We start from the raw sequence: 18356 nt of genomic DNA on the forward strand, positions 1-18356 counted from the left end.
GAAAGCTTAATTTTTGACAAGTACACAGTTTTGGAATTGGAAAACGGATTTTAAGTTGTAACATCGTGTGCATGAATTCGTAGAACAAATTTCATTTGGAACGTTCCACTAAATTTCTGGGCATGTCAGATTAAACAGTAGGAAATTCAGGAATATTTCGTCATTGGGCGAGCAACTCGAATTTGCCTGTCTCTTTTCCATATAAAAGCAACTTATGTTGTATAAACCAGTGTCTTTTGACGGTAATAGCTTTTAAATTGGTGGTCGCATACAATTTTTGCATGCCGTGTATCCCTGCATGTAAGGTTGTGTAACCTTTGGGACTTCCTGTAATCAGTAAACCGGAAAACGTCCTACTGTACGTCTGTTTACAAAATTTAACTTGATCAGTTGCACTATATCAGGAACGACCGATCAACATGGGGAAACGTCAACACCAAAAGGATAAAATGTAAGTAATGAGTATATGATGAACGTGAAATTTGTCTCTTATCGAACTGGAACTCAGTCATTATAACTTCACTACATAGTACACAAGTTTACATTCACTCTCATCGTACCACTACGCTACAGAGTGTGTGTTGTATGCGGTTTCTAGACGTTTCGGCACCAAGTCGTTTCGGCCCAAGACGTTTCGGCCTCCCGATTTCAGGCCCCAAGTCGTTTCGGCACGGCACCGCGACCCAAGACGTTTCGGCACTGCTCAGGGCTATCTGAGGGAACTAGTGCTGGAGCGTAATGGAATGTTGCAAATCAAAGCACTAAAAAAGTAGTGTCAAATAACATTCATGTACATCATGCTTCACTTCGTGAGAACATAGTAAGAGACCGTAAGAAAAAAACTTCATATCGTTTTTAAATCTGTGACACAAGTTTATCGATAGCAATAGCCGCCGACACGGCAAATGTTTGAAAGCGGTGCCAAAACAGCACGGCAAATGTCACACAAATGCACAGAAAAGTACTGGTCAGAACGCAAAGGTCACGCTTACGAATATGACTGGTCAGTCAATTACTAAATAGTTTGAAAACAAATCGAAACAGGGATGCCGAAACGTCTTGGGTTGCGGTGCCGAAATGACTTTGGGCCGGAAATTGCGAGGCCGAAACGACTTGGGCCGAAACGACTTGGTGCCGAAACGACCATTACCTTGTCTGCTACACTGAGTAGGAGCCCTGCGTACCGTGCTGTGTGTTTCGGGCGTTACACGGCCCGGCCGTGTAACGCCCGAAACACACAGCACGGTACGCAGGGCTACACTGAGTAGCGGTACAGTGTACTACTGTGCTAAATCGTGGCATATATGCTCCCCATCACCTGTGCTGTAACGAGATATGGTATTTTGAAATCAAATTTATTCATTAAAAATATGCCACACCATCAATAAAGTTCATAAGTATAGGGGAAGGGGCAAGCCCCGATCATGGAGGTTGCAGCGAAGAGGATTGCTGCAGTTCCATAGCCATACTCCATAGGACCATCGCCCTCCCGGAGGTGGGCCCTCTTCCCCCTCCATCCACATGCGTCAGGGAAAGGTATTGGCCACGGACCTGCAGCAGTGGAGAAGGTGTCTGGTCTACTTCCCTACCACTTACAAATTACCCTTTGATGAGCTTTTGTCCATCGATTCCTGGTTATGCTACTGGAATTTGCAGAATTGCTAATGCTAACACCTTAGGCCTTTATAACATTTTTGCTATTCACTTTGTCATAAACGTCTTTATTTTACCAGGTACATCACGTACACTGAATGGACTACACAATATGGAGGAAAGCAAGCAGGTAAATGAAAGATTGAAATAGTTGTCATTTTTCTCTAATAATTTACAAAAGGGACGTGACAAATCTTACAATTTATGGGAGAAGAAATAATTTACAGAATAGAAGATTTCAGTCTGTCATTTGAAAATCATTATCAAGTTCCTTTTGGTACAACCGCAACAGTGAAGAGATAAATAAGTCACCTCCGTTTCCTGTGTCCATCTTTACTGTAAAAAAACAATAGGTTAAACTCACAATGATGCAATTAAATAAGCTGTGTATCAAGAATCAATACTACCACTGTCATGTCTCATCATAGCAAATATATTATACCCAGTGTCAATGCTTCATTATTAGCATGGTCGCATAATGTTTGACACAATATATGAAATCTCTAGTTCTCAAAATTATCACAAAAAAAGTAATTGTATGTAATCACCGGTAATTTCAATTTGACCAAAAAATTACAACTCAAGTAAAGATATTTTTAGCCAATACCAAGGGTTCTCTCAATGGTGAGAGCATTACAAAAATAGCTTTGCCAAGTAGGACTCAATTTTCCTCCTTTTTCCCCTCCAGGATCTGATATTGGTGAGAAAGCAGCATTCAGAAGATTACCATTTGATCATTGCAGGTATGCCTAATTTAGTACTTGTACAATTTACAGAAACTGTGATTGCAACTGATATCAGCATGATACTTTTTGCTTTGGAATCATCAAATTCAGTTCTTAAATGATGTAATATCAATCTGATGTCCTTTAGCTAATTTTCAATAGTTGATGCGATGGTACATATAGATATAGCACTAGTGATTGCTTTTTACTGCAAGCCCCTGTGATAAGCAGGGAATGTAAAATAGAAAATTGCAGACACTGTTTGTGTATGAATGATGGGATCTGTAATGTGGTCCCATTCTAAATAAGATGTATAGGAGGCAAAATATGGTGTAACCCTTTACATGTTAAAACATATGTTATTTCTCTGTCACCGACTAAGTAGAATGATCTTTGTATTTGCAGTCTTTCACTTCAACCATTTGAACACCCCTACTGTACACCAGATGGTACTGTCTATGATCTGACAAACATCATACCATACCTGAAGAAATATGGAAGTAATCCTATCACTGGAGAGGTGAGATTTCCAAACATATTCAGGCATATACTACTTTGATACCCAGACCCTTCACAACTAAATTTCATGACAACCTTCCGTTTTCTATGAGAAATGTGACTCTTGAAATCATCCACGGATTTATTTCAAAGGATCACACAGTCATTATGACACTGGGATACTTTTTACAATAGGTAACATTAAACAGTGAAGGAAAATTGGTTCCTACATCAACCATTTCATTCTGATAATTTTCATATCGTTGATGTTTCACTACATATTTTACATTTTATACTGTGACAGGGTTTTTCAGTTTTCAAAATTATGACTATTTTCAGTGAAATCATATCAAAGATAACACTTTCCATACATTCATTTGACATCATTGTCCTGTAACAGAAAAAATCAAATTACAAACCTTCCATGCTTCAGCATTTGGAAAGAATGAAATTATAAGTGCATTTATCTTTACATTGTTTTTCCATACATTTTTTCTTCTTACCAAGTGATAGTAGTTCTACTAGTTGTAGTTTATCCTGTACAAACTATTTTCTTTCAGCCGATGGAAGCCAAGGGATTGATAAAGCTTCATTTCCATAAAAATGCAGACGGTGAGAAACTCAGAATTGTTTTCTTGTGGTTTCAGTATATTTACCAAACGCCAAATACAGATTATCAATACGGTATTTTCTGTCATGATATATTTTCTGTAATGATAATCAGTTTTAGATTGGTAGGAGAAAATCAATGTTTGGTTAGAGAGGCAGGGACAATTGGCAGTTTTTAGCATTCTTCTTATCAAAATGATCAAAATCAATCATGATATTAAAAAGACATCTTGCAGCTTGAGTGTCAGATTAAGTCTTGCTGCACTGAATGCAGAAGTTTACAGTTCGGCAGAGCAGTCATAAACTCATTGGCATATACCAGTATATACTAATAGGTACCAGAAATTATGTCAATATTTTTCATCACCTGTTCTTTATAAAAGCAAGGCTGAATATATATTTTGTCAACCATTCTTTCAACACTTTTCAAAATTCTGACAAATGTTAGTGGTTTTTCAAGTGCAGGTAGTATTAAAAGACTTGACAAATATAATGGCAACAGTAATTTTGTCACATTTTCATGTAAAGATGGTTTATTTATACGTGTGTACATTTATACTTCATGTCCATAGGAAAGTTCCACTGTCCGGTTACCTACAAAGTCTTCACAAAGAATTCACATATTGTTGCCATCAAACCAACTGGCAATGTGTATACAAATGAGGTAAGCTCTGTTTTCATATACATGTACAGAAAGTGTACTTTTTCCACTTTCTCAGAGGATTCTGATGGAAATTACAAATTGAACTCAAACTATCTTCTGTAAAAAAAGTATAAGAATAACAATATAAATGATAATGATAATGATGATTATGATGATACTTAGTTCTGGCAGGGCAGTTGTATTAATCCTTCAAACTTGACACATTGCCCAGCTCAATGCTAAACCAGCTTTTCAGAAGCCAACCATTTGATTGACAGTCTTAGAAGAACCTGACTTTTCAAATGTCTCTTAACTTTTCAATCAACAATTTTCTTTCGGCATACATAATCAGGTCCTCCTAATTACTGCCTAGAAACTGCCCAAGATATATCTGAATTCAATTTTACTCTTTTGAACAAAGATATCAATTTTAAATTCTTCACATAGGGAAATTCATTTCAGCTTATGACTTGCATCTCTCAGCTGACCTGGATTCTGCCAGCATCAACTGCAATGTAGTGTGCTTCCACTATCTTGATTGTTAGGTTATACCATCTCAAGCAAAGGGATGGCTAGTGACATGGCAGGGATGCAGTGCATTGCAGTCAATGTTTCTTGTATCATGACCAGCCAGGAGATGCAAACCTTGAGCTAAAATGAATTTTTCTGTGTGGACAGATAAGAATTGGCTTTAAACTTTGATATCTTTGTTTCGAAGAGTAAGTAAGACTTTAGCTAAGCCCAGAACATTCTATTTGCAGTAATTAGTCGTACTCCTTCAATCTATTACTCAAAATGTCACTGTATAGGGTATGAATTGTGTTACTTTACTCTTTCTTGTTTCTTGTCATCTCAGTGACTTTAAATGACAGCCTAGTATTTCAAAACGTTTTGACAAAAACAGTAACTTCAGATTGATATTCTGGAATGCAACCAACCACTTGTTGCAGTCTTTGTACTCGCATAGGAAAGGTTTAAACTACTAAAGTAAAAGATACTCAGAACCAAACCAATGGTTGTGTTGTCCATGTATCTGCTATGTCACAGCCATTTTGGATGTAAATTGCATTGGGACTGTATTAAAGTGGCCAGTCTCAAAATTTGGCTGCTATGTAAAGCTTGCAGATACCGTGATAGATGCAAGGATACACAAATCATTATCTGCGTATAAGTTATCAAAGGGACTATTTTTCTGTCAAGAAGTGAAAGTAGAGCAGACTCAGCCCATAAAGTTTGAAGTCTGGCTACAGATAAAAATAAAAGAAAAAACTTGCATGCACATCATTACATGAAATGTGTATTGTACATGCCACCATGATGCCTGTTAAAACATTCATTGACTATATTTCATACGTTGCCAACATAATTCAGTTGCTTTCCTAATATTTTTATCACATTAACACTGTCATCTTACCTGTAACAATTTCAACTTTGTGCAAATGACAATATCCCCACATACCATGGTGGGTATAATTCTATTGTGACTGTGTTTTGCTTTCACCATTGGCAGGCAGTGGAAACCCTGAACATTAAACCAAAACACATGATGGATCTGTTGACTGATGAACCATTCAGCAGAAAAGATATCATCACATTACAAGATCCACACAACTTGGACAAATTTAATATTGCTGAATTTCATCATGTAAAAAACAGTCTGAAAGCAGATGATGAAGGTAAGATCTCTTATATTTGTACAAGTCATCTGGTAAGACCACATGAAAATAACAGTCAGTGTAGCTGTACACAGTGGAGTCAAGTTTTCAGTTTTCATGTGATCCACTATCAAGGATGTATTGCTGTATCAGAAAACTTTTGGAACTTATAAATTTTGTCAGTCTGAACACAGTCCCTCCACACACTGGTTGGGAATCATCTATTGTTTTAACGTGTGAAGTACTGGACTAGGAATTGTATGGGCATTTCATACCCATTTTCTGTCGTGTTTTTCTTTCGAACATTTGTTACCCAGAACCACTGATATTGTACTCAAATATGTGAAGCCTGCGTCAACTATTTCAAAAAAATGAACAATCCATTAGGTTATCGGTCATTTGGTTTTGTTGTTTTGATTTCCGTAAAACAAAATGGCAGTTACTGTAGCTCGCCTGCATTCCAATGTAGTAAACGGCGTTTTCTCACCTTACCAGTCGCCTGATAATAAACTTTTAAAACAGGTATCACATGAAATGTGGTGTTTATTTTGGTGTGGGGGTTTGATTGTATTTAAACCAAAATGAAGCCCTACAATTACAAACACAGACATCTTATCAAACCATACAGCGCATCGTAACAATAGGGACCAAGGCATTTCCCAACCGGTGTGTGGAGGGACTGTGGTCTGAACAAGGTCACTGATTCTGAACAAGGTCACCTTGCCTGTGTAAATTTGAAATGATCAAGTTTTCTACAGTAAAGTCCTAAATTATTGGGTGTATTTTATGAACATTTATAATCTCTAATAATCTAACACTATTCATCATTTGTTGTTTAATGCATGATCTAGTCCTTTTCAAGTTTCCATTTCATTGCTTTCCACAGGTCCTAGGTAAATCACTGTATTTCAATTTAATGATGTTATTGTTGTTGTTATTTTTAGAAGAGAAAAAAGCAAGAGAGGACCCATCATATCATTTGAAGACAACTTCAGCAGAAACCAGAGATATCTTAGAAGAGCTTTATAGAGATTACAAACCCAAGGTAAAGCAAGTCAATTTAGTAGTACATTAATATGGCAAATATAACCCTTTGCCCATATACATGTGTACATCTGTGCTGGCTGAAAAACAAAATTTGAACTAAAGTGAAATTATGCGTTGCTGTCCAAGGTCTAACTAAAAACTGAAAATCTTTGTCTCAAGCACCAATGAAAGATGATCAAAGATACACATCCGGGATTCATTGTGTGCTGTGTTTGCTGAAAGCCAAGTCAAATCATAGTTCTCTAGGATGATGCTAGCTCTTTCGCAGAAAAGACACAGAAAGGACATGCTGAAATTACTGGTATAAGCACATAAAACACCATATAGACATTGTATTTTATTCAATATGATGTTTGAAAAAACACTGGTATTGCGCAGTCTGACCACTGAAATTTTATTTTACTGCAACTCTGCTAGTGCAGTAATTCCTTGAAAGTCTCTTATACGCTATAATACCTGTAATAATCCAAGTCACTTTTACCACCACCAGCAACTCATACTATAGAAATAACGGGCGACGCGCTGACCATTAACGTTTATATGTGGGCAAGGGCAAGAGGAAAGCCAAAAATTAACGGGCGAGGCTTGCCGAGCCCGTTAATTTGGCTTTCCTCGAGCCCGCGCCCACAAATAAACGTTAATGGTCAGAGCGGAGTCTGTTATTTCCATTATATTATCAGCAAACCAAAGAAAACCGTCAAAATTTCCGAAATTACAGGAGCGAACGACAACTTGGCCCCAGAAACTGAGCAATACGCGACGCACTGTCACGCGCGCTGTAAAAAATTGGCAAATCCGGAGATGTTTTCAGAAAAAAGTATCTCAACTTGACCTACAAGTGCTCCATTTTATTTTGTGATTGATTATGATTTACGTTTGAGGTGTAAAGTTACGATACTTTGAGTTGTTAATCTTATTATTCATATTCACGGGCATGCAAACAAACCATTACTGTGTATTTGTGGTCAGTCACGTGGTTCAGCTCGACCAATCAAAATGCGACGGGCAGGGCATGGTAATATAATGCACAGTGTTTGTGTAAATGATACGCAAGGAATACCTTTATAACTCAATTAAAAATTGTTGGGGACATAAGTTTCATTGTAAACAAGGGATAAATATTCATAATCATTGTGTATCTACCTGTCACAAAATTACCGTTTTGTTCAAAAGCCCAATATCCATTCAATGTTTAAGATTTTTAATTGCAGCAAACTGCAGTTGAGAAGTTTTTCTCTGCAATTTTACAACTAAAAAAGAGTAAAACTGTGTGAGAGAAAGGTGTCAAATCCAAACTTGTATTAATATGCAGTCTACAGCTGGTCACATGTCACATCAGTGTTCCCGCTAAGGCTTACTTGCGCGCTAATTGCGCAGTGTCTTCGACTGCTCTCGCAGTGAAATTTCATGTTTTGCGCAACTTTAGTCTAAGTCATTTCAATCGGTATTAGTTTTAGAAACGACAATTACACTCAGGGCGAAATGTGTGATCTCAGCGTAGATTTTACTTTCACGTTTCAAGTTTAGTGCCTGTTGGCGGCGCAGTTGCCACCAACGTTCATTGTATGTTGTGACATACCTCAATAAATTAGCATATACATGAACGGACCAAGCTGTGAGGCAATCAGGCGTATCTCAAGTTGTGCACTCTCTCAAAACCTTAGAGGGAACACTGTGTCACATGTCATGAAAGTACCGATACCACTTTGCGTGTTGTTCTCTTCAATGCAGTAGTGTAGAATGCCACAACCGTAAAGTACTGTGCTCAAATTAACTTTTCATGTATTTGTTGCCATGGTTACAGGAAGAAAAGGCAGGAGATGCAAAGAAAGCTGACAAAACAAATGCCGTAAGTATGGTCCACTTTTGAAATTTCAGTATTTTGGCATAATCTGTCACACCTCTTGTAGGAAGAGACGTTTTTCTCAAGTTTCTTATTAAGATTTAAATGTCAGATCAATTAGAAAATCTCAGATGTATACAGGACATGTTTTGCTGCATGGTTGGTCAGACAGACCAATAATATACCCATTGTCTGTTTAGCCTCAGAGTGGAATTCTATCATGGAATTTTCACACCCCCTTTCATTTACGTTGTCTAGGCTCACTATAGTACGGGTGCAGTAGCTGCCAGTTTTACATCAACTGCTGCAGTGCCAGTCACAGAACATGAAGCTGGTAAGTAGAGCGCCCTCACAGGAAATACCCTAACTGGTGTCATTTCTTGCAAACAATGATATGTAAATATCAGTTAGAGAGATGAACGGTGAGACAATCAGTACCAGTTTTCCTGAATTTTGACTATGACTCTGCTGTACTGCTATAGCAAAGGAATCATATCACCATATAGCACAGATGTAGGATGTCACATCGCTATGGAATAACATGTCTAATTTGACAAGATTTTCCATTCCTGTCATTATGTCACAGTTGTAACTCTGCTAGTTAGTTGTTGTGCAGAGTTGTTCCATGATATAATTTCTTTTCATTGTAAACTTTTGTTCAACCATGCCAACTCAATCAATCAGTTTTTCCAATGTTGTTCTCAGCTAAACCATGACACATTTCCATGTAATTTACAATCACAAGATATTAGTGCTTTTCACCATGTAATAGTTGACATTAATGAAAAAAACCCAAGTAGTAGTTCTGGACTATCATTGAAAGAATTGATAGTTGCTAATTTTGCTGTTTTTGTTCACAGCTGTCATTGATGAAGATATTGTCAGATATGCACTTGTCAAATCTAAAGGTTATGTCAGGATTATCACCAATAAAGGAAATTTGAATGTTGAACTGCACTGTGACATGGTAAGTGATATGAGGAGTTCTCACCATTGTATATTGTATTTTATTAGCTCCCATATCTGCATATGTATATATGCAAATGGGAGGTATTCGTATAAGGTGGAAAAATGTCGTCTGTATGTATGTATGTATGTATGTCCGTCCACATCAAAAACTCCTAAACCGTAGCACCTACTGTCTTAGTTTTTGGTGTACAGGTGCACCTAGGGGTGGAGATGTGAATTTGTTCAAATTAACATGTCAGTGCCAAATATATGCAAATGAGGGGGAAAAAAAGGAAAAATCCTGCAAATTGCTAAAACTCAGTAAGCATTGGTCAGATTTGGTTGAAACTTGGTATGCAGATTTCTTTAGGTATTCTAAATTATGTGTGCAAAAATTGGGATGAAATTTGCATGTTTGTATTTTTAGGGGATTTTTTTCCGTTTTTAGTCAAAAAATCTTGTTCTCTGAAATCACTTGTCTGATTGCTATGAAACTTAATATTCATGTTCCTCAGGATGACCTCAGTCACGCTTTTACAAATTGTATTGATATTGTCATATTTGTAATTTTGGGGCAATTTTCCCAATTTTTGATAAAAAAAATTTTTATCCAAAAACTACTGATTTGATAGCTTTGATATTTGGTATACAGGTATCTAAGATTAATCTCAATATAATGTATTGAAGATATGTTGAAACTGGCAATTTTTTATTATTTTGGGGGCAATTTTTGCCTTTTTGGTCAAAACATGTTTCTCCCAAAACTTCTGATCTGGTAGCTTTGATACCTAGTGTACAGGTTCCTAGGGTTTATGTTAAAATTAGATATATTCAAATTAGGATGAAATCTGCAATTTTGTATTTTGGGGGGCAACTTTTCTCATTTTTGGTCAAAAAATTTGTTTCTCAAAATTTACCAGTCTGATTGCTTTGATATTTAGTAAACCGGTTCTTAGGGTTTTTGTTAATAAGATATATTGAAATTAAGTTGAAATCCGGAATTTTGAATTTTTGGGGCAACTTTGCGAAACTGTCAGTTTTACTGGGATATCTTTCATTTTGTATTTTTAAGATTTTTTTTGGTAATTTTATACCTACTGGAACTAAGGGTATATAATGTGGTGATTTAGTAAGCATTTGATATGGTAAACTGTATTTGGTGTTGAAATGAGGTAAAAAAATCCTGGCAGATTTTGAAAAAATTCCAAACAAATGCCAATAAAAAATTCAGCCAGAGAAGGTTTGACAAAAAGAAAAGGTGGGAGAGTGGGGGAAAAAAGAATGTACAATGGATCGGATAAAAAAGATAATGTACCTCATCCATCTACCAGACACCACCCCTTATCAAATGGTCCACCCTGATGTATTTTTGTGCCTAATTAACCATGCAGTGTATTTTAGTTTAAGATGTCAAGTTAGGTAAGGATTTGAAAGGAATAGTCAAGTTCACCACAGTTTAACTTTATCTCTTGTGTCATCATCCTTGTGTAATTGGTTAAGTTTGTAAGTTGTTCCAGATGTGGATGCACCAGCTGTTCTGGAAGAAAACAATGTATACTTTTCCCTGTAGGGTTTCTGAGTTGATGATTGTATGTTGAAATTTCTCCATGTATCTGGTGTATGGGCAAAGTGTAAACATTGGTTGCATGTTATTTATTTCAGTCTATGTCAAATATTGTAAATGAAAAATCAAGAACAGTTTACTGTGTGCTTGTAATATTTGTCAATACTTATACTGCCTTGCAGATTGATTGTCTTAAAGATTATCACAGAAGTAGAAAAGGAAAAGAAACTAATCGAATTGCTGTAACATATTGACTCTCAGTGCCTGTATAGGCCTATACTTAACTATTTTATCATTACATTCAGCTGTTGTTATATCTTTATCACTCTCCATGGGCCAAGGCACACTTGGGGTCAATGTCATCACTCTGTGCCAGTCTGCGTATGTCAGTCTGTCTGTATATGTATGTCCATGTTTCATACAATTGTTGACTTGTTTTGATAACTATATGGGAGCGAACAGTGATGTTGTCACTATTTTTTAAAATTGAGACTTGCAGTGATGACAACCATACATATGAACATTTTAATATCTTGTAATATTGCTAGTTATTGTAGTACCTGGTATCTGCTTGTGGTGTGCAATTGATATTGATGCTGATATACTCTTTCGAAAAATACTTGGTCAAACATTTGAAATACAGTTCATTGATATAATATAAAACTATGAATGATATTATATCAGTGTTTACACTAATGCTTCATTTTGATTGGATGAGAGCTCAGGCAGGCAGTGGTAATATACAAATGCTATAACAGACGGCTTATTTAGTGTAGATGGCCAGTGCTGTACCTGAATCCAGGAGCATTTAGATAATAACAAAAATCGGTGTTAGAAGTATTAATGATAAAAAACATGGAGATCAAAGATTTTAAAAACTTTAAAAACTTTTTTGCCTTTAGGATTTAGTTATTCAGAACATTTGGCTTACACTTCACCTACCTGTGTTGTCACATTTTGTCATCTACCTCATTTCCACCATCATAGCTACATATATTCCCACATGCCATGTATCCCTCTATGTAACAACTCTTGGTCTCAAGTGCTGATTTCTGTTTGACAAAGGTAGATGAATTAAAATCTCTTTTCTCCCGTGTAGATGCTAAAACTATGCAAAAACCCACTTTTAAATGTCAGGAACTCAAAACTTAATATATTACAGTAGCACGAGGTGTTAATTTGATACAATTGCCCAGTGGCTTATTCTATATGTTGCATATTTTACCCAAATCTTACTTACACCCATATGTATCGCAAAGCTGAGAGCTGTGTGGTATGTTTTCCAGTCTGAAAGTTTGTCTTATTTGAATGAAGAACATTTCTGAATTTGCATGAATACATATATATAGAAGAACATATAGTTAAAGTTTGTTTGCTTTGAAGCTGAGTCACTTAGATAATTACTACTGGTAACATTTGACTATCATTTAATCAACACAGGTACCCAAGACATGTGAAAACTTCATTTTACTAAATCACTTAGATAATTACTACTGGTAACATTTGACTATCATTTAATCAACACAGGTACCCAAGACATGTGAAAACTTCATTTTACTGAATCACTTAGATAATTACTACTGGTAACATTTGACTATCATTTAATCAACACAGGTACCCAAGACATGTGAAAACTTCATTTTACTAAATCACTTAGATAATTACTACTGGTAACATTTGACTATCATTTAATCAACACAGGTACCCAAGACATGTGAAAACTTCATTTTACTAAATCACTTAGATAATTACTACTGGTAACATTTGACTATCATTTAATCAACACAGGTACCCAAGACATGTGAAAACTTCATTTTACTGAATCACTTAGATAATTACTACTGGTAACATTTGACTATCATTTAATCAACACAGGTACCCAAGACATGTGAAAACTTCATCTTACTAAATCACTTAGATAATTACTACTGGTAACATTTGACTATCATTGAATCAACACAGGTACCCAAGACATGTGAAAACTTCATCTTACTAAATCACTTAGATAATTACTACTGGTAACATTTGACTATCATTCAATCAACACAGGTACCCAAGACATGTGAAAACTTCATCTTACTAAATCACTTAGATAATTACTACTGGTAACATTTGACTATCATTTAATCAACACAGGTACCCAAGACATGTGAAACTTCATCTTACTAAATCACTTAGATAATTACTACTGGTAACATTTGACTATCATTTAATCAACACAGGTACCCAAGACATGTGAAAACTTCATTTTACTGAATCACTTAGATAATTACTACTGGTAACATTTGACTATCATCTAATCAACACAGGTACCCAAGACATGTGAAAACTTCATCTTACTAAATCACTTAGATAATTACTACTGGTAACATTTGACTATCATTGAATCAACACAGGTACCCAAGACATGTGAAAACTTCATCTTACTAAATCACTTAGATAATTACTACTGGTAACATTTGACTATCATTTAATCAACACAGGTACCCAAGACATGTGAAAACTTCATTTTACTAAATCACTTAGATAATTACTACTGGTAACATTTGACTGTCATTTAATCAACACAGGTACCCAAGACATGTGAAAACTTCATTTTACTAAATCACTTAGATAATTACTACTGGTAACATTTGACTATCATTTAATCAACACAGGTACCCAAGACATGTGAAAACTTCATTTTACTAAGTTCCAAAGGATATTACAATAATACACAGTTCCACAGATCAATAAGAAACTTCATGGTAAGACAGAAAGAAATTACAGATATTATGATCTTGTCATGTCGATACTCACATAACAGCTTGGAAACATATTGGAGGACTTTCATCTTTGTCCATGTCTTGATGAATGTTATTGAGATTGCTCTACATTCTTGCCCAAACTATACCTTGAACATCAAAGATTAGAACAAAATATGGACACATATTCACCTTTGTAGACAATTCAATTCAATTCAAATACTTTATTGTCCACAAATACATGTAGAAATTTGCCTTCAGGCTCATCAAATACAGATTAAGATAATACAAAAGACTAGAGCATTCTATAAATACACACACAAAATAGTGACTTTACTATCAAATTAGATAATGCGGTACCTAACGTCTAATGTATACAGAAAAGCACTCTTGGATATTGTTGTATTCCTACATTACTGGTATTACCTATTAGTATGATTATATCCATTGACATAGGTATATATGACCCCATATTGTCACTTTCATATTTTCAAAACCACCCATGGTGTACAACAATGCTTACAAAACACTGACTAATTTCACAGTAATAGTGACAGCTTAGTACATCATAAGATCACCTGACATGTTTCCCAAAACACATTTGAACCGTAGTGTATAAACTACCATAAATATCATGGTAGATATTGAACTTCTGGTCATAGGTATATATTAACAGCGAATACATCAGTTATTGAACTGACAGTGTCATGAAAGATTTGAAAAGTCATTAAGGTTTGTGAACTGATATCAGATGGATGAATATTAATGTAAATGAGACTAAAACACTGATATAAATTATTACAGTGTCAAAGATGCTGATTTCTGTTTTCTTTTATCAGATTCAAGGAGGAGATCCCACAGGTACAGGCAAAGGTATGTACTGTAGTTAATATCACCTGCAAGGGCTTTTCTAATAGATAAACTTTACCTGGCGACAATCTGCCGCTAACACTAACCTCCATATTCTCACTGTTGAGGAATTATAATATGTAAAATCCTGGAGAGTCAATATTAGGTGTGCTTGGTACATGCATTCAAATTGGGATAAAATGCATTTGTTGTAAAGTCTCCTTTTAAACATTTTAATTTTCTGATAAGTTCCACAAAATATTGAGAAGAAATCTACAGTGTGTCTCTTATAAAAAAGAGGTAAAGAGATGAATATTGGAAATCTTTGATTTTCTCTCAAAGGTTTATTTTGTTCAATCTATGACATTGATTACTGCTGTATTCAGACAAGTATAATTTTACCTCAACACAACTGGTATTGGTCAAGCGTTTTTCATTTTTCAAGAATCTCACTTCACGTTATTTGACATACAACAAATATGCTATCTTTTTCTACTGTATTGTAGGTGGAGAGTCAGCGTGGGGTGGTCAATTCAAAGATGAATTCAAACCTAATTTGACCCATTCTGGCCGAGGTGTTCTTAGTATGGCAAACTCAGGAACCAACACTAACAAGTCACAGTTGTAAGTTGTCCTTAACTATTACTATTTTCTTAAAGGACCAGTAACTCTAACTTTTGATGATTTTTTCAAATTATTTTTACATGTACTGTCAACTACAGTTTCTTGTTCTACTCCCTGAAGCATGTTGAGATACACAGTATTCAGCTCATCAACAAAGCCTGTACATGTGTAGACTGCATTGTTATTGTTGACATTAAGTCTGATCCTGACTAGAATTCAAATGTAAACAATAACAGTGATTTTTACACATTTAGACATGTTGACAAGCTAAATAGTTGGTGTTTTTTAACATGCTATGGGGAATAGAACAAGAAATTACAAACTTGGAAGATTTCAAACAAAAACTTAAAACCCATCTGTTGACCAGTGCATACAGTGTGGTCCAACCATAAAATTTCACAGAGCACAACATTCCTTTGGATTTTGGTGCTATATGAAATTTTACTGATTGATTGATTGATATACAATGTACAAAACAAAAATAGATAGAAAATCACTGAAATTTAAAGCTACAAGCCCTGTACATATAACATTAAGGATGATTCTCTCGTTGCATTGCTATTTTGCTTTAAGGTAATATGCACCTCGAAAGTGAAAGACGTAAACTTTTGCTCAAAGTTTCCTCAGTGAAACTTTCAACCATTCTCTTACGAAAGCAAGAATAAAAGTCGGGGGGTCACCGTGCAAACTTTGGCACTAGAGAGACAAATAACTTGCGTTTTCTCGATATTTGAAATTCAAAATGGCCGCCATCCCTGTGTTAACTCTATGGGAAAAAATAAAATTTTCGATTTTCAAAAAACTAAGACCATGAAAACTTTTCTTTCGCCAAGAGCTTCAAAATGAGCCCCCACAAGTGGTAGGTCAGAAGAAAATTGATAAAATTTGAAGACCCGAATTTCTGTCCCTGAGGTGCGTTCTACCTTAGTCTGTCTCACTGTGTTTTGATCACTGAGTGTCACAAGCTGCTATAGGCACAGTTTGCATTGTGCTAAAGACTTCACAAATCTCCAACCAGTTCATTTCCGACAGTACTCATTTAAAAAAATCTCAGGTAGTTCTGCAGACAGCCACGCACCTCATGGAAATTTTACACTTGATAGGTCAAGCTTCTATTGTAGGAGTGAAGGACAAACATACATGCACTCTCCAAATAAATTTCAAATTCTTTTCATTTTTGTATGCTACTCATCTGTCTTTCGTGATGACATTCTTATGAAAGTTAGCTCAAACATCATGCATCTAACCTGACAATATACCATAGCTGCAACCGCTGTATAGATTCAGACTTATGATAGTAATGTTAATGTATTAGGATTCAGCCCAAATAAAGAGTTGTCAAATTTTTATTACACGAAAACATACATAGGCAAAAATGCAATGTCAGCTCTGTGAACATCTTGTGGTGTAACTGACAGATATGCATGTTTTTCATGTGATTGTGGATTTCTCTCTGCAATGAAAAGAAATAAACCATACAGTGGCAGCATCTATGGAAAGGAGAGCATATCAGCTCATCAACAAGGAAAGACTTTTATCTGTGAAATATTTGTCTCACTTCATAGGTTACTATATGGCCTCCAAACGCTGTATCATAGATACTGTACATAATGTACAATCCTCCAAAATTCAGCCAATAGCAGCTGCATTGGTAATATTGAACACAAATCAACATCAAATGATAACAGATATCAATGCACATACCGTTCATCACCACAGAGAAAGCAGTTCATCAGCTTTAATACAAATCAATAACAAGTAGGCCAAGATGTAGCGTAGTAAATAACTATGACAGCTCTTTCCTCAAAGCTGTATGCACATGGTTAATCAAGGTTCATGATAATTAGCAGTTCAACCACTGTCTGTCTGGAATTGTGATTTCAATCGGGGAAGTATCTACACCTTGGGTTTTCCATAGAACTGATCTGTACACTTTCTCAAATGTGATTGTGATTTTATTCATAAATAACATCTTAGTGACAAACTCTTCCTTTACAAGTCATAGCTATACTTACCTTGACAATTTTATTAAAGCACATGTTGATAAGAGTTTAAACAGGAACTTGCCCTATAAAAGCTGGATTATCGTAAATCTATGCAAATGTGAAAAAGCCATGCTACTGATCAGATGTGCCGTGTTTGGTCCAAGAATCCCATAATTTTGCCATGTTTTAGGCGTTCATTGTCATTGAATCTTGCATATGATGTCTTTGAATGTATAGTGACTAAACTTGAGTTGAAAATAAACTGAAAAAATGTTCCGTTTTTTGTCGGAGAATGCATATGTTTCAAAATCTTTCCCTGTACGACCATTTGACACCTCTTTGTATATGTCACGTAAGTGTTGATCATGATTATTCAAATTTCTCATACGGTCAAAGCAATGGTATGAGGATTCACAAACTCCCCCCCCCCTCCCAGTGTATGCAAATGGCTGTGTCATCAGTAATCTTCATATTGTGCACCCATGGTCCTGTAACTTCCCGTTTAATCTAACACAGTGATCATATCTACCAAGTCTAAACAGTGCTTACTGACAGAATAAACCATCTTTTGCATATTCAATGAGGATTGTATCATTGTCACAGTAAAATGAAGGATGTAAAATGAGTAAATATGAAAGTATAAAAGAACAAGGTAGAGGTAGTGCTCATTATACAGAATACCTCTGACTGAGCAGTGTAAGGATAATACTTCTGAAAGTCTAACTTTTTGGATTTCAGGGGAAAAGATGTAAACAACAACAGAAGTATCAATGATCGATAAGTGTGCTTAGTTTATGAATCTGACTGGCTGTAGAGTTATTTCAGACGAAAAATGACCATTTTACTATGTTCAGACCAGGGAAAAATTGAAACGCTTCTGCAACACTATTTGTGATTTGTAAACACAGGGGATTAATAGATTGAGTCCGCTTGCGTCCACATGCACAAAATTAAGCCATTGTTTTGATG

At 35.7% G+C, this 18356-nt stretch overlaps 1 protein-coding gene across 2 annotated transcripts in view; it reads left to right on the plus strand.

Annotated features, from left to right (window-relative positions):
- Window positions 1-300: 300 nt before the first annotated feature.
- Window positions 301-18356, plus strand: part of LOC139145939 (RING-type E3 ubiquitin-protein ligase PPIL2-like) — a 33623-nt gene continuing 15567 nt past the window's right edge. Inside the window, exons 1-14 of one of the 2 annotated variants that reach the window (XM_070717393.1) lie at window positions 301-451; window positions 1734-1783; window positions 2342-2396; window positions 2784-2898; window positions 3437-3488; window positions 4058-4149; window positions 5639-5804; window positions 6728-6828; window positions 8635-8679; window positions 8932-9007; window positions 9534-9640; window positions 13843-13932; window positions 14769-14802; window positions 15285-15402. In XM_070717393.1, coding sequence (XP_070573494.1) covers window positions 420-451; window positions 1734-1783; window positions 2342-2396; window positions 2784-2898; window positions 3437-3488; window positions 4058-4149; window positions 5639-5804; window positions 6728-6828; window positions 8635-8679; window positions 8932-9007; window positions 9534-9640; window positions 13843-13932; window positions 14769-14802; window positions 15285-15402 — 1133 coding nt within the window. In that variant the 5' untranslated portion in view covers window positions 301-419. Of the gene's footprint in view, window positions 452-586; window positions 770-1733; window positions 1784-2341; window positions 2397-2783; window positions 2899-3436; window positions 3489-4057; window positions 4150-5638; window positions 5805-6727; window positions 6829-8634; window positions 8680-8931; window positions 9008-9533; window positions 9641-13842; window positions 13933-14768; window positions 14803-15284; window positions 15403-18356 lie in introns of those variants that run through there. The other variant, XM_070717394.1, reaches the window with a different exon arrangement.

This window comes from Ptychodera flava, chromosome 12 (assembly GCF_041260155.1).
Source record: "Ptychodera flava strain L36383 chromosome 12, AS_Pfla_20210202, whole genome shotgun sequence".
Classification (NCBI taxonomy): Eukaryota; Metazoa; Hemichordata; class Enteropneusta; family Ptychoderidae; genus Ptychodera; species Ptychodera flava.